Source organism: Drosophila grimshawi, unplaced genomic scaffold (genome assembly GCF_018153295.1).
Source record: "Drosophila grimshawi isolate 15287-2541.00 unplaced genomic scaffold, ASM1815329v1 contig_848, whole genome shotgun sequence".
In the NCBI taxonomy this organism is placed as follows: Eukaryota; Metazoa; Arthropoda; class Insecta; order Diptera; family Drosophilidae; genus Drosophila; species Drosophila grimshawi.
In genome coordinates this window covers 5,887,181-5,912,911 of record NW_025063692.1, presented here as the reverse complement: position 1 = coordinate 5,912,911, position 25,731 = coordinate 5,887,181, and the positions used below count along the sequence as shown (strand labels likewise).

Sequence of the window (25,731 nt, the reverse complement as noted above, 5' to 3'; positions counted from 1 at the left end):
CAAGCTAAAAAAAGGTTGCAATTCGTCCATATCTTTGGCGGTTTTTTAAAGGATGTGCAGGATGATTAGATTTCTAAGGAGCTCCTCTATCGAAGGTTTATGGTCATCTAAGAATTCAGACTCTTAAAATTAAAATCGCAGTGCGAACGGATACGAGTCGATTTCAAAAATTTCCTGTTTTCTTGGAATGTCCTTTGGCCAGTTGGAATCGAAAGTATCTTTAGGAATATGGCTAAGCTATGAGCCATTTTTTTATTTAAAGTTTAAAGTACCGTTATTTTCCTAGTTTTTTATTCAAATTTTCAGACCAAGGACTATTTTTTTTTATGCAAAGGACTTCCATGGACATCCAAATGGCAGAGCTTGCCTCGTCTGGTTTTTTTCTCATTTTTTCTGACTTACCTCCTTGTGAACTATTTGAATATCAAACAAGAGTCAATTTTCGTATGAGCTCCATTCTGTGAAGATCCTTAAGGGTATGGCCGAGTTATGCCTTAAAAGCGATTCTCTTTTTTGCAAAAATAGCTCGATCACAGCCATATTCGCACAGATTTGCAAAAATATTCTCTCGAACTATATTGCAAAAACTTGTTTTGTATTAGTTTGGAAATTTATTTTATTTCAATATATTTCATATTAATCAGTAGTTCATATTTTCTGCTCTTCTTTAAACTCTTACACAAAAATACGTGTATGTATGTGTGTGTGTGTGAGTGTGTGTATGTCTGTCTGTCTGTTTGTGTGTGTGTGTGTGTGTGTTAGTGAGTGAGTGAGTGAATTGAGTGAGTGCACTCGTTTGCAGTTCGAGTGTACTCGATGCTTGTACTCGAACTCAGACTCGAGCTCACATTTGCCCAAAAAAAAGTCGTGTTTTTTGGACATTTGACTTAAATGTTAAATACAATTTTTTACTTTTGAATATTTCCATTTAAATGCATTTCAGAAAAGTACTGGTAAACTTTTTGTTATAGTTTTTGTTCTTGTTATTTTTAGTAATTTTCTGTATATTTTTATTTTGTTTTTTTTTGTTTTTATTTTTGTTTTTGTTTTTTTGTTTTATTTTTTCACTCTTGTGTGTAGAATGTTTGTCAAGATTTGCTTTGCTGCTTGTTGGGAGAAGTTTTGCATGTATGGTTATTTTTTTTCCAAGTAAACACATATTTTTTGTAATACACATACATATATATATATATTTTTTTTTTGTTTGTTTGTTTTCAATTGTGTGTGAGTGTGTGTAGTTGTTGTTGTAGTTAAGAGTTGATATTTATGTATGCTGTATGTTTGTCGTACTTAAAACATTTATTGTTGTCGCTAATGCATTTAAGTTCATCCAATGTACACATATATATATATACATATATATATATATATATAGTGGTTTTTTCATCATTTATGTTTTTTGTTTTTTGTGTGTTTGCTTTTCTTTCTTTGGTATTTATTTATCGTATGCATATTTATATGTATTCATTTGAAATGAGATTCTTTGGGTTCGATATTTCGTAACAAGTTAGACTTGTCGTCATTTTTGTTCTTTTATATACTTAGGTATGCTTTTCAATTGCCATTTTTATCATTTTTGTAACATTTTCACTTTTCAAGCCGCTTGTAAATAGTTTCCAACTGGTTTTTCTCTTAGTATTTCTTATTTACTTCGTTTTATAGTATTTCGAATGCATTTTTCGATTTTGTATTTCTCTTTGTTTTGTGTTTATTTGATGGTAAGCTGAAATAGAAATGCGTTTTTCGTTTTTTTTTTGTTGGTATTTTCATTATTTTTCGGGTATTTATATGGTATTTTACACATAATAATTGTTGCTGCTAATAAGTATATGTATTTGTCACTTAAACAACGCGTTGTGCATGGAAAGTTGCAGTATTTTCTTTGTATTCTTCTTTGTATTCTTTCTATGTAATGTGTGTGTGATTTGGTATTTTTTGTTGTTGCTTATGTTTGTATGTGTTGGTGTGGGTGTTGGTGTATGTAATTATTTAAATTGTTGTCCTATGTCCTAACATTCGCGCTAGTTGCTACCACATTTATTTTTGTATAGGTATTCCATATAATTGATTCCACATCATTTTACTTTATCGTTTTAGTATATTTTTCATAGGATTTTTTCTTTGTTCAACAATTCTTTTCTTTAGTTTTGTGTGCTTAAGGATCCTATTAGGTTTCTGTTCTTTTTTCATAAATGTTCGCTTAAGCATAATAGATATTTCTTTCTGTTTTGTTTTTTTTTTTGTTGTATATATATATAAGTATATATATACAAATATATATATATATATATATATATTTATTATTTTTATTATTTATATATTCTTTTATATTTCTATTCAATATGTGTATACATATATGTTAATAGATTGGTATCATTGACATACAATTTGAAAATACTTATAGCATTATGTATATAGAGTTCTTCTGTTCATTGTTATCCACTGAAAGAAAAAGCAGCCTGCATTCGAATCATTTTCTTAGTTTTTTTTTTTCGTATATGTATTTCTTTGTCTTTTCCGATTTTTTTTCTCTTGCATACTTTTAGTAATTGAATGTATTTTGAAACTTCTTACCTGATATTTGTTTGCAGTGTGTTTTCTTGTGAGTGTGTATATGTGAAAAGAGAGAGAGAGAGAGTGAGAGTGTGTGTGAGAGAGAGAGAGAGAGCAATGGAGCATCAAAGCTTCGGCCTGCCGAAGAATGCTTTGCCAATCCAAGTGTGTATATAATACATGTGTGAGTATGTGTATGAGTGCGAGTAGTACTCGAAGTTGCACTCATATCAACTCATACGACTCATGCAGATACTCGATTTAAAATGTTTGCATTGAAGTTTTCGGTTCCGATCCGTGTCCCTTGTTTTTCTTTCTTTTCTTTTCTTTTCTTTTCTTTTCGTTTCTTTTTTGTTTTGTATAATAAAATGTAGTCTCTTTATTTTTGTTTTTGAGTTAAAGGCTTTTGGTTTTCTTTAAGTTCAGGAGGGTCTCTAGTATATATATATATACATATATATATATATGTGTATAGTATAGTCTGTATATAGTACTTAGAATATAGTCTATGCACTTAAATGTATCTTCCTCTAATAGCTCGTGTGCACATTTCTATCAGTGTGCGTGTGTGTGTCTGTGCGATAGAGAGAGAGAGAGAGAGTGAGAGAGAGTGAGAGAGAGTGAGAGAGATAAAGTTAAGGTTAGAAAAGGCAATATAAATACAAGGGAAGTATTCATTTATTTGTGTCTCAGGCAACACAGCTACATGTTCTCTAGCATTATCGATACTAGTGGTAGTATTATGTCTCGATAACGATAACGATAACGATAATGAATGATGTTGGGGAAGCGCTTCTGATGCACTACTCTGGTCCGTTATCGGTGGTTATTGAGACGCCTTTTGAGCTTGGAATTTGGTAATGTCAATTGTCAAAACTCTACTGCCTGATATAGATGTATATAGTAAATGTGTGTGTACATATCTGAAGTTTCTCTATTGAAGTTTGTTGTCTATATGGTTCACCCAGATACAAAAATATATGCTCCAGAATATGGAAAGCAGGCAATTAAAATTTCCTTCAATATCAATAATATGTCAGGCTACATTATATAAGAATTGAATAAGAAAAGGAGTCAGTTTAAAAAAAAAATTAAATAATCTTGATCTGCAAATGTTATACGAGAAATAATAATGCAAATATGGAGTCTCTATATTTGATTTGCTCTGAAATCTTGGTTTGTTTATGCAGACGGACAAACGGACATGGGTAAGTCAATTCGGCTATTGGTCCTGAGCAGGAATCTATATATGCATATATTGTATATATTTATTGGCTTCTTCTGCCTGTTATATGCTTTTGATTCTTCTCCCGTGTTTTAACAAAAGAAGAGTGTGCAAATATATGTCTGGGCGATCAAATCAATACTCGATAGACGATATACGGTATACGATCAACAATCAACGATCAACGACGATATAGGATCGGTTAGTTAGTTAGTTTGTTAGGCAGACAGGTAGTTGTGTTGTTCAGAGATACATGTGTGTATACATATATATATTTTGTTACTATGCTTTTCTCTTTTACAGGTTAAATTCACCTATTTATCAAGTACAAGTACCAGAAAGTACTAATAATTCTTCACCGTTTTTTTTCCAGTGTATGTGTTAGGTTTGCTAGTCAAAAGAAGAGAGAGCTTTGTTAGTTTTGGTCCAAATTGCTAATGTCTTAACATCTTTTTGTTGCTTAACTATTCGTATTCCTCCCGTTAACAATTAGTTGCCCAAACCCACAAATCATCTTCAATTCGAATTTCAATTTTCCCCATTTTTACTTCTCTTTTGTGTTTTCTTGAAAATATTTCAAACATTTTTGCACTTTTGGGTTTTTTCCAATAAATTCTGAAATGTTCTTCACCTTTTTGTTTTGCATTATTATTATTACTTTTTTTTTTGTTTAGGGGGACGGGGAGGGTGGGTGGGTGGGTGGGTGGTGTTTGGGGGGTTAAGGAGAAAGCGTGGTTTGTTTTTCGTTTAATTGACTGCCAAAATGTTGACTAACATTTAAATTGTACATCGAAAAGCATTTTTTTTGTTTGTCATTTTTCATTGTTTCTTTTTGTTCTTTAAGTCTAGACTAATTAAATTATGCTTAAAATGTTTTTTATTGATTGTTTTGTTTTGTTTTTTTTTTTTTTTAACATTTTCTTTTAAAATTTTATACATTTGTAAAACACCTAGAGTTTTGTTTTTGTTTTTTTCTTGTAAGTTTACTTTTAAGATACATAGTTTAAATTTGTTTTTGTTTTTGTTTTGTTTGGAAAGGTTTTGTAAATTCAAGTTTAGTCTTTATGTTTTTCATTAAACAAGGGAAGTTATGGCTTTTTGAACCAAATACACATGTACAAGTCGAGGGCCTTCACATACACAAGCACACACACACACACCTATATATGTATATATATATATATATACATATACACACATACTCCAACGTGGGTGTTGCAAGTAAGGCAACAACAACAACAACAGCAACATTAACTGGAAATTAAGAGTAATCCAGATGTTGAAAGCAATACTTAAATTAAACTACATACACATCGTGTATATCTACAAATCGAAGATTAATCTATAGTATTTTTCGCATCATATCTATGTCTGTGTGTGTGCGTGTGTGTGTGTGTGTGTGTGCGTGTGTGTGTGAGTGTAGAGCTCTGTCTAACTACAGCAAAAATAGACATCGATTTCAAGCAAACTGTTTTTATGTTGTGGATGATGTTGTTGTAGATTAACATACATAAATAATATTTGTGGTTAGTTTAGTTAACACTTTTGCTTTTCTCAGTGTTGCCTATGCCAATTCTATGCTTTGCCTATCAACAACAACAACAACAATAATACTAACAGCAACAACAACAACGACGACGACAACGACGACGATGATGATGACAATGATGACACTTAAAACAATTAAAAAAAAATAATCATATTGATAAATATGGTATGTATTACACTTACATTAAACATACACATAAATATACGTATATTTCTGATAAATTTACATATACATATACATACATATATATATATCTGATTATTCATATTTGCATTTCTCTGCTAGACATTTAAAAGTTATCAAAAAAAAAAAAGAAACGAAGAAAAACGTTTGCACACATTTTCCATTTTCTTTGCTTCTTTTGCATATCTCTTTTGTAGTCGTGTATCAAGTCTTAGGTTTACTTGTTTTCCTTTGTTTTACTTTGTGTTGTTTCTTTTTGTTTTTCTCCATTTAATTTGCATTGTTCTGCTTAAGTTCTAATATGTATAAGTAAAGCAAACTCGAAAAGAAAACTAGACAAAAGAAAATCAAAGCTCTATATGAAGTAACAGTTACATTTACATCTATACTATATATATATATATGTGTGTGTGTGTGTGTATGTGTGTGGTTGGCCAAGTTCCAGCTTGGTTCAATTGAATATCTCTCTGCATTTCAAATTGTCTATTCCTATGTTTGTGAAACGTCTCTTAAATCCACAGTGGCGCTAAAAAGTATGCAACACAGATGCATCTGCAAATGTGAGCGTTGTATGTATGTGTATGTATGTGTGTGTGTGCCTGTGTGTGTGTTTATAGTACATTTAACATAATTACATACAGAAATTTACATTGATATTTATAAATTGGTTTGTTTATTTTTTGTTTTTCCATTTTTTTGGTTTTGCTTTTCTCTCAGCTTGGACTTGATTTGCCCCTTTTTAATTTTTGTTCGTAATTTTTGGTTGACTTGCATTGTGTTTTATATCCTGTCTGAGGATATGTAGTTATCTTTAAAGTTCTCTTTACATTTTTATGTTTTGTAAATTTCTTGATTTTTCTTATTATTTTCGTGGGATTTTTCGAAATAGTTCCTTCATTGCCATCTAGCCGGAAATGCACTTCTAACCGCACCGTAGCAATATATGTGTGTGTGAGTGTGTGTGTCTGTGGGTGTGTATGTGTGTGTGTGTGTGTCTGTGTGATGGAGACATCGACTGCTCACTATGAAGTGAAAAAAAAAACACTAAACAAAAAACTGAAGCTAAAAAATGGGTAAGCTAAGAGAATTAATTGCATTGAAAATCACAACTCAAACAAACAAATTTTACGCATTTGGCTGTGTTTTTATTTGATCTGTAGACTTTCCAATCAAGGATCCATCCAGGCATATTTAGAAGTTAACCACTAACGATTGAATGGCTGACTGATTGGTAGAGTACACATGGCAACATAATTACATTGGTAGAGATTCGAGGGCAACAGCAAATTGGGAATCCATTTCAAAAATCAGATAAACAGATTATACACACTTTTATGTACATTACCCCAGGATATAGCTGCAGGATGTGCTGCCAATGATGATGCCACTTGAATGCAGCTGGTGCAATTCGCTGGCTCTTAATTGTGTGCCACATGCAGTTGCAGCAATAGCAACAGCAACCAACTGCTGGCAAATTCAATTTCTCCACACTATGATTTTCAATAAAGTGGCGCAAGGTGAAATCGGCTGCCAATACCTAAAATACTCGAAATAGTCCATTGAGGCGAGACAGGCAGAACCAGCAGTACCATTACCACAGCCAGCACCACAGCACAGGACATGTGGCACCTCCCGCTGTGGCCCACGAAAACCACCGCACTAGCAAATGAAGTTAGGTGGACCACATAGATGCAAGTTTTCCACAGTGCACTCAGCGAAAAACCGCCCTACCAACTTCAAACAAACAAATTCATCAAGTAAATTATACACAATTCTTAAGAATTTTTGTACTTGAAGTAAGTGTAAAAAAAAAATTAACAACTTAAATTCATAATTCAAGTCAACTCAGCTTTATTTGAAGCTTATACTAGGAAGGTATTTAAGAGCTCGACTCAATGATGCTATCAGCATTAATTTAAGAAACTGAAAACTTAAGACTTAAATATTTTATTTAATTATAAAGTTGTTGAAAAATTTCGAATTGCAAAACACAAATATCGAAATTAAAAATATTTGTTCGCTGGTGTGGCATATTTCTTTGTTCTTGAAGTGAGTTCGAAATGCGCTTAAGATTTTTTCTGAGTGCGTGTGGTAGGCAACTTGTGGCACACTGATTGCACTGGGGCACCGAATTGCGTATGCAAAATGCAAAAATTGTGTTATTGCGCAATTAAAGGCGATGCGAAATGCATTTTGGCCATGCAACAGCACGTGTCTGTGTGTGGTGCCGCAATGAGCTACGTGTTGCAGCCTAAGGGGGCAGCTAGAAACTGACTTTGGGCTAATCAGTGCACACTATATCGAATGACAATTGGATGACAATTGCTTGTGGCAGGCAACCGAATGAGGCAATTGACAGCTGTGCAACACTTATTGCTTATGCATCCATATGGATATAGATATATATATAGATATAGATATAGATATAGATATTAAACGTAAGTCCAAAATCTGTTAAATGAAATAAATAATACTAGCGAGTTGTAATAAAAATAGTAATTGTATATAGGCATAATAATAGATATCGATATATAATATTTAAATAGATATATATGTATACAATATATATAGCAAAAATCATAAACATAATTAAACATATTTCTTATAATGTCCAAATGTATAAATTGTGGGTGTGTATAATTGATTTAAAATAATTGCTAGACAAACATAAAAAAAAAAAACGAAAAACATAAAAAAAAAACAGAAAAGTTGCATCAAAATTGTTGCAACTTGAAGAGCGGCGCGTCGGCTGTTATCGATATCGATATCGATAGCGATTAAACGATCAGAAATAATCAATGACAGGCTTGGTGTAGATGTGTGTTTGTGTCTGTTATCGTTTACCCATAAGCGATGAGTGATGTGCTCTTGCTTGTTGTGTTGTTATCGATAAACGATAGACGCAGCAATGCAGTGCTTGCTGTGCTCCTTCTTTGTATTGCATGTGCATGTGGTGGTTGTATGTATGTTATGTAGTAGTTCCTATTTGGTGCCTCTTACTACTCCTCCAACACCTCGTAGTCCTCAGCTATACAGCTACAGAGCTACTCACTACTGACTACTGACTACTGGTTACTGATTACTGTTTACACATTCTCCGGTTCCGGCAATTTCCGTTCACAGCAATGACAGACGAGCGCATTGAGCCGATGGCCAATGGCTGACCAAACGGTCATTGACATTGAGGACATCTCGCAGCTGGATGTGTCCTGGTGCAGTGCATCTGCATCGCTGCCATCGCCATCCGAATCGTTATCGTTATCGCTGTCATTGATAATCGCCTCCGCTTCGGCTGAATGAAATATGGCCTGATTGCACATTGAATTGTTAGTGTTTGTGTTGTTGCTATTGTTGGTCGTCGTATCGGAGCTCGCCTCTTGTCAAATCTTTGGCGCCGTCTCCGACAAGGAGACACTGCCCACGCCCAGCTCACCGCTAAAACTCGGCACCAGCAATGCTGGAGCCGCAGCAGCAGCCGTAACGCCTTCAGCTGTTATAGCAGAAGCACCAGCACCAGCACCAGCAACAGTTGCTGTTGGGTTGCTGGAACCATCTTCAGTACTGCCAATGCGTGTGGCAACGATGCCGCCGCTGCTGCTGTGCAGCGTATTGTTGCTGTTGTTGCTCATGTTGCCGCAACGGCTGCTACTGTCGCCCGACGAGTATGGGTATGATGTATGCCGATTGCTGGGCACATCCAGGCTATAAGCACGCAATCGAGCCATGCCCTCGCCTCCGGCACCGCCTACGCCACCGCCAATGCCACCACCGGTGCTAGTTATGCCCACCTGCATTTGGATAACGCCCGGTGAGGGTAGACTATTCGAAATGTTGCTGCAACACATTGCTGCTGCTGAGCCAGCAATATCCGCATCATCAGCATTCTCGGCCATGTTGTTGGCGGCATTGTTGTTGCCACCACGTGTGCCACACGATGGACTGCTGCGTGTGCTGCCAAAACGTTTGTTGCTCTTGTCAAAGCTAAAGCTTAAATAATCAGAGAATTGACGCCAACGTGACTTCCAAGAGTTGCTGGTGCTGGTGCTGCTGCCACCCGGCTGCTGCTGCTGCTGTTGCTGCTGCTGCTGCTGCTGCTGTTGCTGCTGCTGCTGTTGTGCATTCGTTGCAACAACAGTTGCTGCCGTTGCGCTACCATTGCTGGTCTGATTGAGCGTGGGCGATATATTCCCATTCGAAGTGGCTGCATTAGCAACCGTTGCTGTTGTTGCTGTTGCTGCTGCTGCTGGTGTTGCTGTTGCTGCTGTTGTTGTTGTCGCTGTTGTTGTTGTTGCTGGCAATAGCAGCAGCATATGTGCTGGCTGCTGCTGCTGTTGCTGCTGCTGTTGTTGCTGCTGCTGTTGATGCTGGTGCTGCAAGTGCGGCTGTTGCACAACGGGCGCCGCCTGATTCACATTCATATTCAAATCGCCAGCGGCATGCGCCTGCGTCGGTCGCCCATAGAAGACATTGCTGTCGGAGATGACCTGGGGCAGTCCGTCGGACAGTCGCCGATTGTTGGTGCTGTACTGGTCCAGGCTGACGGCCCGATTGCTCCCAAAGTGGCAACGATTCGGATGGTAGCCAGTCTGACCAATGTTGCCATACGAGCTGCGCATCCGCTGTCCGCCCCCGCTGCTGCACAGTTCGCCAATCATTGAGGGGCGCTTCTCCCTCGACGATTTCCTTGAGGTCGAGTGCGATGATTTACTCCGATTGCTGCAGCCCTCGGTGTCCACTTTGAACTTGGATGTCATCTCAGCCACCTGGCAATTAAACAGATATGTCACAACAATTAATAATTAATCAGGATACAAGAATGTTTTAGCGCAGAGAGCTCGACCAGCTCGATACCCTCATCTATAACTTCTTAACTGATATTAATGAAATTTGAACAGATTATCATATTATCCATGCCCGATTAGAAATCTTTAAAAGCGGGATAGGTTATAGATAAAACGAAATAAACTCGATACATGTAGGGTATTCCAAATTTATAGTCTCTAGTTCTTGCAGAGGCTTTTGATTCTGATCAAGAATATATATAGAATATGGGCTGAGAGATGCTTCTGTCTTCTTACTTCCGCTACTTGATTATATGCTTTCTGTGGATTTGTTTTATTGTTGCAATCTGCAAGTTGCAACCGAAAACTTACATCAACCTCTGTGGCAGTTTCGGAGTCACCGCTTTCACTGCCCTCGGGCAGATCGTGCAGCTCGGCGGCCATTCCACCGGGCTCATCGACGGAGGTGCGCGATGCGGACTTCTGGGAGGGGATGCTGCGACGCGACTTTCCGCTCATTCCGGAGCTGGAGCGCCCCATTTGTGGTGAGCTACCTCCGCCTCCACCGCCAGCAGATCCTGCTCCGCCTGCGCCTCCTCCGCCGGCTGCACCAGCACCAACGCCTGTGCCGCTTAGTTGGCCCTGTCCGCCGGATGCCGGCTGCTGTTTGTCCAGTTTGTCGGCATTGCTGTTGCTCGTTGTGATCAGGGCAGCATTCGAGTCCATGTTGCCGCTGTTGCTGTCCGATGTGGCAGACGTATTGCTATCTGCCACAGATTTGCGTGTCTTTGTCTGCGCATCGTTGAGGCGCCTACGAAAGCACACAGATCAGAATAGGAGTGAGTAGTTGAGATGACAATATGACTGATGACTGTACAGCAACAAACAGAAATGCTGTAAATAACTCACCTGTAATACTCGAGTGCAATGCGCACGGGTATAATGATCAATTCGGTGAGTTCCGGTACCAGTTCGCCGAGTGCCTCGAAGAGGGGCAAGAGGACGAGTCCAATGAATCGCACCTGGGAGCCCGGCTTGCTAACTTTATCGGGATCCATAAATGGCGTCACCGGCAATCCCTCAGACTTCTCGGCGGCACTCTGGGCAAAGAACTCCTGCAGCAGCCGATCCAGCCACGGCTCGGCAACATCCATTGGCCTGGCCTCGTTCGAAATGTCCGCCACCTTGATCAGGATCATGCACAGCTATAAACATAATTAGAAGTAGAAATAGAAGAAGATGAAGATGATGGAGACTGTTTGTAGATAAGCAGTGCTTAAACTGCCCTGCTTACCAGATTGATGTGCGCACGATTGTTGTAGTCGAAGGTGGGCGTTATCTCAATGAACTGCGTAAGGATCTCGTTGTGGCGAGCCATATCGGTGGCCAGGATGCATCGGATGATGCCCTCCCGAATGTTACTGCAAGCACAAGCAAATAAATACATCATCATTAACAAGAAGATCTGATGAAAATTATTCAAACAAAATATCATCAAATCGAGAGAGACTGATTGACAGACTGACCTGTTGAGTGACTGACTCACAGACTGATTGAGTGCTTGACAGACTCATTGACAGACAGGGTGATAGACTGTGTGACTGATTGATGGTGATAATTGATTGACTGATTGATGACTAACTGACTGATTGATGACTAACTGACTGATTGACACAATAATTGATATACTGCCTAAGAGATTCTAATTGACGGATTAATTGACAGACTGATCAACAGACTAATCGATAATGGATAGAATTGATTGACTGACTGTTGACTGATTGACAGACTGACCTGTTGAGTGACTGACTCACAGACTGATTGAGTGCTTGACAGACTCACTGACATACAGAGTGATAGCCTGAGTGACTGATTGATGGTGATAATTGATTGACTGCTTGACGGCTAACTGACTGATTGACGGACTGATTAACACAATAATTCATATACTGCCTAAGAGAGACTAATTGACAGCCTGATTAACATACTAATTGAGAATTGATAGAACTGATTGACTGACTGATGACTGATTGACAGACTAATGTTGACAGAGTGGCTCACTGACTGACTGGCAGACCAATTGATTAATCAATCAGTCTGATTGATGACTGACTGACTGGTTGAATGATTGATTGAATGAGATATAATAATAGAAATGCCCCTTGCAATACAAATAATCAAAAATTAATCTTTTCTTCATGCACAATGGGTTAAAAGCAGGTAATCAAATCTGATCCGAAACTCTCAACTGAAATTAACCGATTCAAAATTCTCTGTTTCAGTTCAATTGGAAACGAAACCAAAAATGGCATGCGCTAAATGAAATTGACTACTTGAAGTAGAACCGGATTGGCATTTAAATTTGTTGTTAAGAAGGAAACATTTTAAATGCAGCAACACGGACAACAAACATACTTTAAACATGCTTAGCCTTGCGACAAGTTCTCGGGGCTTATTTGTGGGACATATGTGAGTTGTGTGCAGCACACACCCAACTAATACGTGTAGCACATTGCGTATACGCCACGTTCTTGTCTTCATAGTGTTTTTGGCTTACGTGCGAGAGGAAAGCGCAAAAATATATATGTTTTGACATTCAAAGCAGACAGCGAATGATAGAAAAGCATACTGAAAGGGGAGTGAAGAAGTGTGGGGGGGGGGGGGGGGGATAGATTTAGCGGAGAATACGTTTCGCGTAAATATTAAATTGCAATTCGGTTTATATTCGTTTCTTTTTTAGCGAGCGAGATGAAGATGAAAATAAAAAATGTGGAAAACTTGTGTTATATACGAGCAGAAAATTGAATTTTGTCGTGTCAAGTGGCATTGACGCTGCACACCCAGCGAGGGGTTGGAAGAGAAAGTGGTAAGCAGAGAGGGGGTGGGGGATATGCCACTTGAGTTGCTGCATTGGATTCTCAACACCTGCCAACGTTTCAGATCAACTCAACTTAACATTGCAGCGTGTTTTATGCACTCGACTTGATGCTGTCGCCGTAAAGTTTTCGCTTTCGCCTTTGCTTTAGTTTTATATTTTCTTATTGACACCCAACTCCCCTCCTTGACCCCCCCTCCCCTCTTTCCACCGCCCTCCTAACCCCTCTTGGCAATTTTAACAGAGATTTTCTTAGCTGCTTTCCTCCACAGTCTTAATTAGCACTATTTTAGCTAATCTATTTGAGTTCTTTGATGGCTTTTGACAAGTGCTGCTCTTTGTTTTAAGTATTTGGTTTATATTCTGATTTAGACGCTTTCAATTAAAATGTATTATGAAAATTTCAAATTGAATTTCAATTTAGTGCCAAATTGTAATAATCTGTTCTTGAACAGATTGAATTAGTGTCTGTATATTTTCAAACTTCTTTACGGTAATCGGTTAAGTATTAATACATAGATTCTTGCGATACTCATTCATTATTGTTTGGTGTCTATTAAAATGAGATATATTAAAAAATGGTACGATTCGATGTGTTCTCAGCCTTAAGGATAACGTAAGCATAGCATTGTTTTTACTGCCAATCTTAAAAACTTTATGGCCTGCTCTCGCAACACAACAGCAACTACAATAATAATATTTTCTACAAGCTATAGGTTGTTATTTAAGGCACCAGTCAGTAATGAATAATAATGATATTAATCGTATATAGTCATTGAATATTGACGATTGGAATTTTAACAATAATAGCAGCAACAACCTTGCCCATCAACGTTTCTAACTAAATCGCTCGACTTATGGCATTGCTTAAAGCTCAAAGTCAGCGCTTTATCAGTTGCTTATCAGCTGCACTGAGCGAAACGAAAGGCCAATAATGATGATTGAGAGACCTGACTTAAGCGTTCAATATAGTTTAAATCATTTATAAAAATATATGCAAAATTTGATGTACAAATATTTGATGGGTTCGGAAAAGAAATGATTGCAATTTGAATTATACAACTTTCGTGGGACTTTTCTGCAATTAACACATGATTATTTTTGGCAGACAATTTGAAGAAATGTCATCCGTAAGTAAGTACTTTTTGCACAACTAAGTAAGTGCTTACATCAATTAATTACATCAATTTTATATAACATGTTTGGCTTATTTGTGTTATTTTTGTTATAAGTCTTTTTAGATTTGATGTTGTTTTGTTTTGCTCAGTGTACTTGGACACAGGTCAGCTCAGCTCAGATTGGCTCGACTTGATGTTGTCAGTTTCAGTTGAGTCTACGAAACGTGCCGAAAATGAATAATATTCTAAAGTGGCTGGCGCTGCTGCTACTCAGCAGTGGTGGCTGCCACGGCGGGGCCGGCTTGTGGCACACTGGCCTTGGCATTGATGCAATGGATGCGATAGATGCAACAAAATCGCCATGCGACAATTTTCACGATTACGCTTGCGGCAATTGGTATGTGAGCTATCAGCTGCGCTCGCTGGGGGCACACGATCGGCGAACGGAGATGCGTGCGTTGAATAAACAGCTGCTCGTGCAACACTTTGAGGCAAGCGGTGCTGCAGAGGAACAGCAGCAACAACAGCAGCAGCAGCAACTAAACTCCTTCTACAACAGCTGCATGAGTGGCCGTCAATCGTTGCAGGTTTATATGGACGCATTGATGCAACAATCGCCAAATTGGCCGCTGATCGACAATGCCAGCAAGCAGTTCGATTGGGCGCGTGGCAATGCGGCAGTGCGTCGCCTTGGCGCCGATGGCCTGTGGCGGCTGCTGGTGCAACCCAATTGGCAGGCGGGGGAGCAGAACATCTTCTATCTGCTGCCACCCAGCTTTGAGCTGTTGGGCAGCAGCGAGGAGAGCGAGTTTCTCTATCAGCGCTATCTCAAATATCTGCTGCTTGAGTTGGGTTTGCGGGTGCGACGCGCTGCCGCACTTGCCGCACGCCTGGTGAGCTTTGAGCGCTCGCTGCAGAATCTGTTGCCGGCAACGATGGCGACACGGCACGTGTTGCACAAGCCGTTGACGTTGCAACAGCTGTCACAGCAATTGCCACAGCTGCAGCTGAACGCGTACTTTCGTCAATTGCTGGGCGATAAATATACGTTGCAGCTAATGCTTGTGGCAGATACCGCTTATCTGGTGGCAATGGAGCGTCTGTTGCATACCGCTGATCCACTTGTTGTGTCCACTTGGCTGCTGTTGCAGCTGCCCGCCCACTTTGAGCTGAATTTGCACGAGGATACCACATTGAGTGTACAACGCGAGCATTGCTTGCAACAGCTGAACTCGCTGCAGCCACAGCAACTGACTGAGCTACTGCTGCGGCTGCAGCATGGCAGCAATGCGGCAGCAGCCACCTATTTAATGCGACACCAGCAACAGATACGGCAACTATTCGATTCGATCAAATTACAATTCGAGCGACTGTTGAATACAACGCCCATATTCGAAAACGATGCGGCAACAAAAACGCTCGCCTTGCAAAAGTTGCACGCAATGCGACTCCTCATGCCACCCGGCATCCTATCCAAAGAAGAGGAAGAGCAACAGCAGCAACAGCACCAACAGCAGCAACAGCACCAACAGCAGCAACAGCAGCAACAGCAGCAACAGCAGCCGGAGCCGAGTTACGATACGTATCTGTTGAATCTATCAGAGGCACAGTCTGTGGCACAATTTCAATCGGCTTTGGACTGTTTGCAACTGCCGTGCGGCACAAGTGGTAGCAGTGTGCAACATGCACTGGGAGCGCTGGATGTGAATGTTTACTATAGGCTCAAGTTGAATGCAATTGAATTACCATTGGGTTTGCTGCGTCCGCCCCTGTTGCCAACTCGACTCGGAGAAGGTGGAGTAGGAGGAGGAACAACACTGGCTGAACTGGATGAGGAGGCAGCTGCACGTCTGCTGGGCGGATTTGGCTATATGCTGGGACACGAGCTGATCCATGGCTTTGACTATGATGGCATCAACTATGATGATGGCGGCCACATTGCCGGTGGCCAGTGGCCGCCGCGGGCGATCATTCGATTTGGTTTGCGTGCCGGCTGCTATTTGGGGGCACGCTACAACAATGCCACACTGACCATCAATGAGAATATTGCCGATAGCGAGGGATTGCGTCTGGCCTATGATGCATTTAGGCAGTTGCAGCAGTCAACAAATCATAATAATGCTAATGAGAGTCAGTCTTCTGCGATGCGTCCATTTTTTGTGGCATTCGCACAGAATTGGTGTGGCAACAACGTTGCGGCACGTTCCACTAGCAGCAGCAGCAGCAGCAAAGTAGAGCAACCGCAACAGCATGCATCGCATCAGGAGAGAGTCAACAATGTGATCGGTAATTTTCCCGAATTTGCCGAAGCCTTTCAGTGCAAGGCGGGCAGCATGATGCATCCGCCGGACAAGTGTCGCATCTGGTAATGTGGACTGATCGAGGGAGAGCGGAACAGAGAATAACAGCAATCGAATCCATCTAACGATAACTCAAATTTATATATATATATATATATATATATATGTATATATAAATATGTATATATCAATCAGTAAAGTTTGTTAAAGAAAAAGTTTCTTTAAAAACTTAAATATTATATTTTTATTGGCAAAGTTGTGAAAGTTAGCAAATACTCGAAAGTAATATAAAATTCAAATGAAAATGCAAACTGTTGCGTGTAATTGTTTGAGGCGAGGCATCATTGTCTGCTTGTGCCACACACTCACACACACACACTTACAGACTGCTGTTAGCTGAAGTGGACATGAAAGACATTAAATAAGCTCGTCACAGGCAAGATTGATGTCTGTTTATTAAGCGAGGCAATATTGCTTAAATTTAAGTAAATTCGCAATGAAACTTCAAATGCTTAGTTCAAGTATAATTTGTGCAAGTTGAAAGACGTTCACATTTTAAATGAAAACCGTGAAATTGATCAAAAAAAACACTGCTTATAAAGTCGATGAACTTTTGGCTCTGGCAAGATTTGACCCACAGCAAGGAACACTTTTAGAGGGTATAACTTTTACTAGAATTTCCAGCATTGAATATAGTAGTTAAGTAGAAGTCAAAGTGATTATGGGATCATTTCTTTCATGAATTTCTGCTCTGCTAATTTGGATCGTGACTTTTATCGATAAATTACTGAAGGCCGTTGAATTTGTTTACTTATTTTCAGCCTACCATTCAACTGAAGGAGTGTTTAAACTGTTATCGCCTCCAAGAGGACAACGCAAGCCATTTAGTGTTGCAAAGCGGCCACATATTGTGACTAAGCACATTTGAACGTTTCAATGCTGATAAATGGCATTTGAGGCCGGAGCACTGCTGTAATAAGCATCACAATTTTGACAGTCGTTTCTCAACTGCCGATTACTTGTGGCAACATTGTTGCATAGTTGAAAGAACCCACACAAACATACACAGAAAAAACCAAAGAGAAAATCTTCTGATTTTGGTGTTGTCATGTTATCTATTGAAGAACATTTTATAAATCAAGTAAGAAATACTTTATTTAAGCATTTTTGTGCTTTAAATAAGTTTAAGCTCTTTGGTTATTCATTTGAGAACTGAAATGTGAGATTTAAGCGAGCAAGCGATTATTTCAGAAGTAGAACAAAAATGTTTTTGAAAAATGTCCAGAATCTGCAACCTTGGCAACTGTATTATTTTTCTCTGTGTATATATATGTGTATTTGTGTGTGTGTGTATATGTGTATGTGTATGCATGTATTGCATGCTTGTTTATGCACGCTTAGACAAGCACAAGCAGGCAGAGCAAGACAGAGAGAGAGAGAGAGAGAGAGAGAGAGAGAGAGAGGGGGAGAAATAGAGTGAGTATCGTGTGGCAACGTTTTTGGCAACTTCTTGCCACTTTGACGGCTGTTATTGTTGTTGTTGTTTTCGGTTGTTGTTGGTGCAACACATTTACAAGCATATTGTGCATGTGGCAAGTTTCGCCATCAAAAACTCCCAAAAGTGTTGCAGCAGTTTATGCACGCAAACTTGGCAGCAAAACATCGTGAAGGCGCCCAACGTGGGTCGGCTGGGAATGGAATGGGATGGGATGGGATGGGATGGGATGTAACATCAAGTGGGCCTGGGGTGTGTGGTTTGTCTCTGGGGCATACTACCCTGATGATGATGATGATGATGATGATGATGACGATGATGAAGATAATGGTGGGCATGATGCTACGAATAATGATGGCAGACTGATGGCGCTTCAGCCATTTGAACATCCTACGTGTGCGAGAAATTCCAAGTAAAAAATATAAAAATAAAAAAAAAACAGAAGAAAAAGAAGAAAAATAAAATATATTTCCCTCAGCTAATCCACGTAATTAATGTTTTTGCGAAATTTTGAAATAAATACAGAAACTATGCTTCAGGCACACATGTACATATATCTGTACACATCTTTATGCCATAAAAATAAAGTAAATTCATCATAAAGGCAACAGATTGATACTCGTTATGGCTTAAATAAAATAATACAGAGACTCTAAAAAACATGTAAAATGTAAATCGCAAATTAGCTGAGCTGCGCAACACTTTTCCAGGAAGCCTAATTTGCTGTTCGATCAAGTTGATTCTTGGAATTTACAGCAATTTTCCTTTGCCATTTAGATTAGCTTGTCAGTTGAGACAATAAATGCATTCAGTGTTGAATTCAAAGGGAGCGTTTCCAATTATAAGTAATAATTTACAGCTTAAATTGTCGGAGTAGACTTAATAGATGTGTGCAACTGAAATGCATTAAACAGCGTATTTTGTATCCTTTTTAAGCATGGCCAAAGCCTGATTTCAAAACAAAAACAGTTTGTCCTCAATTTGTTGGCATTAAATATATTTGTACTCCCCCTTGTACTAATCTTCTGCTGCTTCATTTTGTTCTAATGTAGTTGTTGTTGTTGTTGTTTATTTGCCTGTTGATTTCAACCCGACTCTTGGGTCGTTAGTGCTTGGACAGACGACAAAGGACAAAGGACAAAGGATAGAGTCCAGTGGCAGCAATTGCAGCAGTGAAAGTGCAAGGACAACTCTTTAAATGGGGTTTTCTCTTGCACCAAATCGATACGGCTGCCTGACACGGGGATAGACAGGGAGTACGGATAGTGGCAGGGGTAGTGGCAGGGGTAGTGATACGGGTAGGTGTAGATGTAGCTGGAGCTGTAGCGATTGCAAGTGTTGGGTGTTAATTAGAGGCCAGCGGGCTGTGTGCCGTTTAATGCAACATCATTTTGTACGTGCCGCGCATAAAATAGCGCCGAGCAATCTTGCCAATTAAATGGCAGCCAATCTCAACCCCAACCCCAACCCCAACGCCAACACCAACACCAACAGTAACAGCAACACCAGACCCCAAATGCCAACCCCAATCTGCACACGAACCAAAACCTGAACACGAACCTCAGCCGAGCCGAGGCACAAGCCGAATCCGAGTCCGAATCGGAAACCGTAACAGACACCGAAACCAAACCCGTTTGACAACGCTGCTTAAAGTGCTGTCTACGCCCCACTTTGTTGTTGCAGTTGCTGTTGTCCCACACAGGGAATAAACACAAACTATGCCCTTCAATTTCAGCATAGTCCTAGTCCAAGTTTCAAGTTGGTTTTCATTATTAATGAAACATGTGTGAAATTCTTGCCACAGGCAAATAATTCAATCATAATTCAATAGATCGCATATATACAAGTCAAATAAAAATTGATAATTCGAAACAGGTAAGCGATTATTTTACAATGCAATTAACATTTAATTCAAGTATTTTTTTTTTTAAGGCAAAACATTATTAAAATGATTTTAAAATGATTTTTTTAATGGGTTTGTCGAATTGTGAACCGAATTCACTTAAAGCACTCTGTGTAGAATTGATGTCGGTGATTAATCTACTCACTTGAATGTTTCCCGGTTAAAGTTCTTGAATATATTGCACTCGGGATGCTCCAGCAAGCGGAATGCAATCGAGCAATGATGATTCTCCAGCGGCGAGATGTCATTATATCTACATAATAAATATGAAAGCCATTTATATACATACAATATAGTCAAATATAAGTTAGAAAGAGAATTCATACCTGAGCGCCAGTTCGGTGCGTGCATTGATCTGATATATGTTGTTATAGCCAGGATGATCGAGGTCGTGGCAAATGCAGGACACCAGCAATATCAAACATTCTAGATCGCCCAGGCGACTCAATAAATTCGCTTCACGTGTTATAGCATACATCTGCAAGAATCCATTTAAAACACACATCATTATTAAACTAAACATAATAATAAATACATATATCAAAGAGTTGACCATCGATTGTTGATCGAATTTCATGTAGAAATTCTTCATTAAATAGCTAAGGAAGCACTAGTCGAGAGAGCTCGACAAGAAGATACCCTACACCCAAATTTTTTTTTAGATATTTTTTGCTGTGCTGTGCTAATTCGCTGCATATATTATCTCTAGTTTCATAACCGATCTTTCTTTACTAGATGATCGAAATTACTTCAACATTGCAGTTTTTATTGATATCGATAATCGCGAGACGCGGAATGTTATCGTTAAAATGTAATCAATTTTTGGTCTACCAAAATTGACATTTCAAATTCAGACAGACGGACTTGGCTAAATCGACGCAGCGGCTGATCCTCATCCTGATCAAGAATATATAAGTTTTATGATTGTAGATTGCAGATGCATCCTTCTGTCTGTTTAATACTGTTGGACAACTCCCGTATACCCTTTAGTCCTTTAGACTCATAACATGAACTGAATATTGCAGTTTAAGCTTGTAATTTTATCAATGGGTATCTGGCAGTCAAGCATTCTGTACAGCTTTAACTGTCTATTCCACATTAACTGCTGGTGATGAGTACAATTCTCTAGACTGAATGCTTGAAGTGCTGTCAACTGCACTTCACACACACACACACACACACACACACACACACACACACACACACACACACACACACACAGAGCAATTTATTTGCCAACACCTAAGACGAGAAATTCTTCGGCCAATTGTTCAAACTGTCAACCCCATCTCTCCCCCCACCCCCCAGTGCTCTTCCCTCTTTCTTGCTCACTGTTTTGCTCTTTCTGTCTTTCTTTTTGTTATTCTCTTTCGGTCCATTTAGCTGTATCTGAGATTGTCTCTCAATTTGGCTAATTAAATGAAGTGTCTGCGCTGATTGTTGTTCGGGCGTGCAGCAGAGGAGAGGGGCAGGAGATGGGGGGCTTTCTCAATAGTAACTTAAACAATGCTGCTAAGAAAGGAGACAGCGAGCGAGAGAGAGAGAGAGAGAGAGAGAGAGAGAGACAGAGAGCACTTTTAATGTTGCTAACTATTAAGCCAAATCGCATTGGATGCTTAAGCGTGGCCATCAGCTCTGGCAGCAGCAGCAGCAAAAGGTCGGAATGTGTTTTTGTATCAGAGGGGAGGGGGGGGGTGGCGGGGTGTGGTGTGGAGAGATGAGGTGTGGCATCAAGTTTCGGTATACGGCAATGTTTTAACTAAAGGTAAAAAGTTGAAAGCAACTTAATTTGTCTGCATGCAAAACGGCAGCGAAACCTTTGCAATTACCAGCAGTAACTATAACCATCCCACACCCGCACCTCCCCCGCCAAGACGTTGCTGCTGCAAATATAATTGGAGTAAGGTAAGAGAGAGAGAGAGAGAAAGAGAGAGAGGGGGAGAGGGAGAGAGAGAGTGTGGGACCCTTAAGGACTTTCAAAAGTGTTCAATTTAAGCTTTTTGAAGTACAAAAGTAGCATAAAGTTTGCTCTGCGCTTTGCTGCGCACCAAACTTGCACATACCCACGGTGGAAAAGGGAAGGGGGGTGGGGGGGGGGGATGAATCTATTGCTATTGAGGTAGTGGCACTGCCACGGGTGGGGTGGGGTTGGATTTGGTTGGGAATGCAGTTGGTTTCGATCTGGCTTGAGGGCTCGTTAAAGTTGCTGCACAACTTTGGTCGTCATCGTTGGCGGCATTCTCCGAGTGCAAAATCTCTAAAGAAACTAGGGGCAAAGTGTATAATGTTGGAGTAGCGAGGGGTGGACGGAGAAGGTGAGGTGGTTTTGGTAAGCATTGTGGTTTAGTGCTATAAATTTATGCAAATGCGAATGCTGTTTGCATTCCGAATTTCGCAAGTTTATCTAAATTCATTGTCAAGTCAACTAGCAAGGAGGAACTTAAACACAACCCCTACCCCTTCAATCCTCCAGCCCACGCCCCCCGTTTTCTTGGCACCGGTTCGGGAAAAAGTAGTTTAGAAACGTCAACACCCCCAGGAAATCAACTGCAACTTGCAACTTGCCGCAGGACCAACAGTCAAGCTGGCGAACAGCACCTTGTTAATGAAAACCTGACAAAATGTGTTGCTCATTTCGTGGCAAAGAACAACAGCAAACAAGGTACCTGAGTGTGTGTGTGTGAGTGTTGACGTGTGTGTGTGTGTGTGTGTGTGTGAGTGTTGATGTGTGTGTGTGTGTGTGAGTACCCTGCTGAATACATCGGCCACATTCTTAATTGTCGATTAATAGCCTCAGCGTCGACAGTGCCGCAATCCTCTTGTCAACAAGGTCTCAAACTGAAATCGCTGTTTGACCGATTGAAATTCAGAACTGAAATTTTAAATTTTTAAGTGCCAGTTATGAGAAACGATATTAGTTGTCTATGGCCCTTTACCAGAACCGTTGCACTTTTTGTATCGGAACCGGAACCGAAATTCGTTTCGGTTTGACACCTTTTTGAAAAACATAAATTAAAAAGATTTTATGAATTTAGCTTCAGTCAGCATCAAGAATATTATTGTATATAATAAATATGTTATGATGAAAAACGAGTTTGGCAAAAATAAAAGAAAACATTTTTCTTACTGAACTTCTCGATTCTCGCAACAGCCTGTCCAATTATCCATAAATTCACTACGCATTACCAGCTTATTTTTAGCTATTGGTACACTCTAAAAAAAAACTTGGACAACTATTGGAAATCGTGCAGAAATGCAGGGTATTCTTAAGTGCATTTTTTTTGTGTGGCTGTTTGTTTTGTTCGTCAATTTTGGAATCGGTATTCGTTTGTTTTTTTCATATATTTTTTTTGTTTTTTATTTATTGCGTTGTCGATGGCAGGAAGGCAAAAGCGAAAGCCGCTTAAAGGCTATATTCTGTGTTCTGTCCGGCATAGAGACACAAAAATATAGGACAGGGGCTGTGAGTTGGAGGGGGGGCAGAAAGGAAATTACATGGGCTATACATACATGAGTGCCTGCCTGCCTATGCAAATGGTCGGCCATTGAAATGTAAAATACGCACCATCGCATATATCGGGCTATATGCAGACCGAGTCCTTGTCCTCGTCCTCTAGTGGCCATTTCGAAGCTTAGATAGACAGACAGAGAGTGAGAGAGTGAGAGAGAGAGAGAGCGAGTCTAATCGGTGGCGAGGGTTGCTCAACGGGTGTACAAATGATGTACATTCCAATGCACTTATTTTTATGTACATAATTATCTCTGCTTTCGTCTGGACCAAACTTGGTCACTCCTATTTATTATTTATAATTATTATTTAATTATACTTTTCCCATACATTAATTTAACTATTTGTTACATTTATAACAAAAATTGATCTCAGTTTAGAAACGTTTCTTACATACCTCTCTCGAATGTATTCCTATACCCTGTACACATTACAAACGGGCTTACAGGGAATTATAAAGCTATGTAAACATATTTAACAAGCAGAATGAAGAGCAATGCAACTTTTTAAGCTCTTTTTTTTTGGTGACAACGAGATGTGAGAGGAGTGAGAAAAAGAGAGTGCATCGATAAGGCAATCAAAAAATAAGACTAAAATGTGGAGACTAAGACTAAAATTTGGAGAGAGAAGTTCAGCAGTGTATATTCTGTCGTGGGCATATGGAGTCAATACTAAATGGCATCAAGAGTGAGCTCAAAAAGTGTTCAATACAGAAGCTTGCCAGAGATAACAATAAATAATGTTAATTTCTTCAAATTTCGTTATCTGTTTTAAGGGCAAGCCAAGTGCTGAGAGCACTTAAGCTAATCAGCAGCCGATTTATATATATAATATTGAGTCGCATAATATTAATAACCAAATTGAATGAAATCAGTGTGAACAACATTATAAAATCGTTTTCTTGGCAAGCGGAATTGTTTATTATTCTCATTGAGTGTCATGTTTATGGCCAAGAAATTAGCACGTTTACACATTGTAGTGCCAGAGATAGGGTATCTACTAGTGTGGCATTCTCCAGTTGGTTTTTAGTTTCAGCGAAAGCGTTGAGTATATTTTGAATATACATACATATATATATATATATATATATATACATATAGTTATCGATTGGTCGCACTTATCGATAGCGTGCAGCCATTGTTGTTGCCTGTTGCCTGCTGCCTGTTGCTATTGCTGTTGATAGTAAAGGCAGCAGCAGCAATCACAACAGCGGCAACAAGAACAATTGCTGCTGCTGTCGCTTATTGGTGCACGCATTGTGCATTTGTAGTGTATGCGTATATATATATATATATATATATATATAGTGCGAATGGATCGGAGTGCTGATTCAAGTTGTTAGTTCCTTAGTTGAAAGCCCTAGTCTATGGAATTGCAGCCATTTTTTGTGTTCACTTGCCACATAACCAACAATTGCAGCTGCTTCTCTTTGCTCATTTTGTTGTGAACTTTTTTTTGTTGTTGTCTGACAATTTTTTGACTATTTGTCACAATGTGCCACACCCATCAGCGCCCACTGTTGGCCATTGTTGTCAACTTGAAATATATTTGTGAAAGTTTCGTTTCCTCGCCCATAGACAATACAGCCACAATGCGTTACGACAACAGTGCAAAACTCAGTGCTTACATTATTTTATTTTATTTTATTTTATTTTATTTTATTTGTTGTATTCAAAGTTGACGACTCGCTTGAAATTAAGGTCGACTGCATTTGCATGCTTTTAATGGCTGCTTACCAACCCATAATATATATATTAATTTATTTTATATTTACATGCATGTTAATTATTAATGCACAATCACTAAGTAGACTTAACAACAATGTGCTCTATCGATTGTTATTTAAATAATCTGTTAATAGTTTCTTTTGAAACGATTTAACAACGACATTAAAAACTCAGCAGGCCAACAACTAACAGCAAGTTAATAATTAAATATTGAGCACAACAACTATATACTCTCTATATATATATATATGTATATATATATATGTATATGTATATATATACTTTTGCGGAAGTAGTATAAGGCAGCAACTTTCATTTGCCAAAAATGTAGGTTAAAAACTCGGCTGGGAAAAATGCTTCGTTGGCACTTGAAAGCTTCTAAGTGGGTCGCAGTCGGTTTGCTTGCTTCTTTTTCAGCTTCGCCTTATGCTTCTGCTTCTGCTTCTGCTTCTGTTTCTGTTTCATCTCTTTCTTCTTTCATTTCGCACATCCTTTTTTTCTTATTTTTTGGCTG

General features: G+C 39.2%; 2 protein-coding genes across 2 annotated transcripts in view; one reads left to right on the top strand and one right to left on the bottom strand.

Annotated features, from left to right (window-relative positions):
• Window positions 1-8,890: 8,890 nt before the first annotated feature.
• The window catches only part of LOC6566357 (high affinity cGMP-specific 3',5'-cyclic phosphodiesterase 9A), a 49,573-nt gene continuing 32,732 nt past the window's right edge, over window positions 8,891-25,731 (bottom strand). Inside the window, exons 5-11 of the mRNA XM_032738879.2 lie at window positions 20,309-20,460; window positions 20,128-20,235; window positions 11,586-11,712; window positions 11,201-11,496; window positions 10,664-11,102; window positions 9,851-10,273; window positions 8,891-9,589 (exon numbers count right to left, since the gene is read on the bottom strand). Coding sequence (XP_032594770.1) covers window positions 8,891-9,589; window positions 9,851-10,273; window positions 10,664-11,102; window positions 11,201-11,496; window positions 11,586-11,712; window positions 20,128-20,235; window positions 20,309-20,460 — 2,244 coding nt within the window. The remainder of the gene's footprint in view (window positions 9,590-9,850; window positions 10,274-10,663; window positions 11,103-11,200; window positions 11,497-11,585; window positions 11,713-20,127; window positions 20,236-20,308; window positions 20,461-25,731) is intronic.
• Window positions 14,511-16,741, top strand: LOC6566358 (neprilysin-3). Its single transcript, XM_001992053.2, has one exon. It carries the CDS (start codon window positions 14,518-14,520, stop codon window positions 16,651-16,653), a length of 2,136 nt encoding a protein of 711 aa, XP_001992089.1. The 5' UTR covers window positions 14,511-14,517; the 3' UTR covers window positions 16,654-16,741.

Excerpts from the sequence above, each read along its gene's own strand:
- LOC6566358 (XM_001992053.2), top strand. The coding sequence starts at position 14,518 with ATGAATAATATTCTAAAGTGGCTGGCGCTGCTGCTACTCAGCAGTGGT.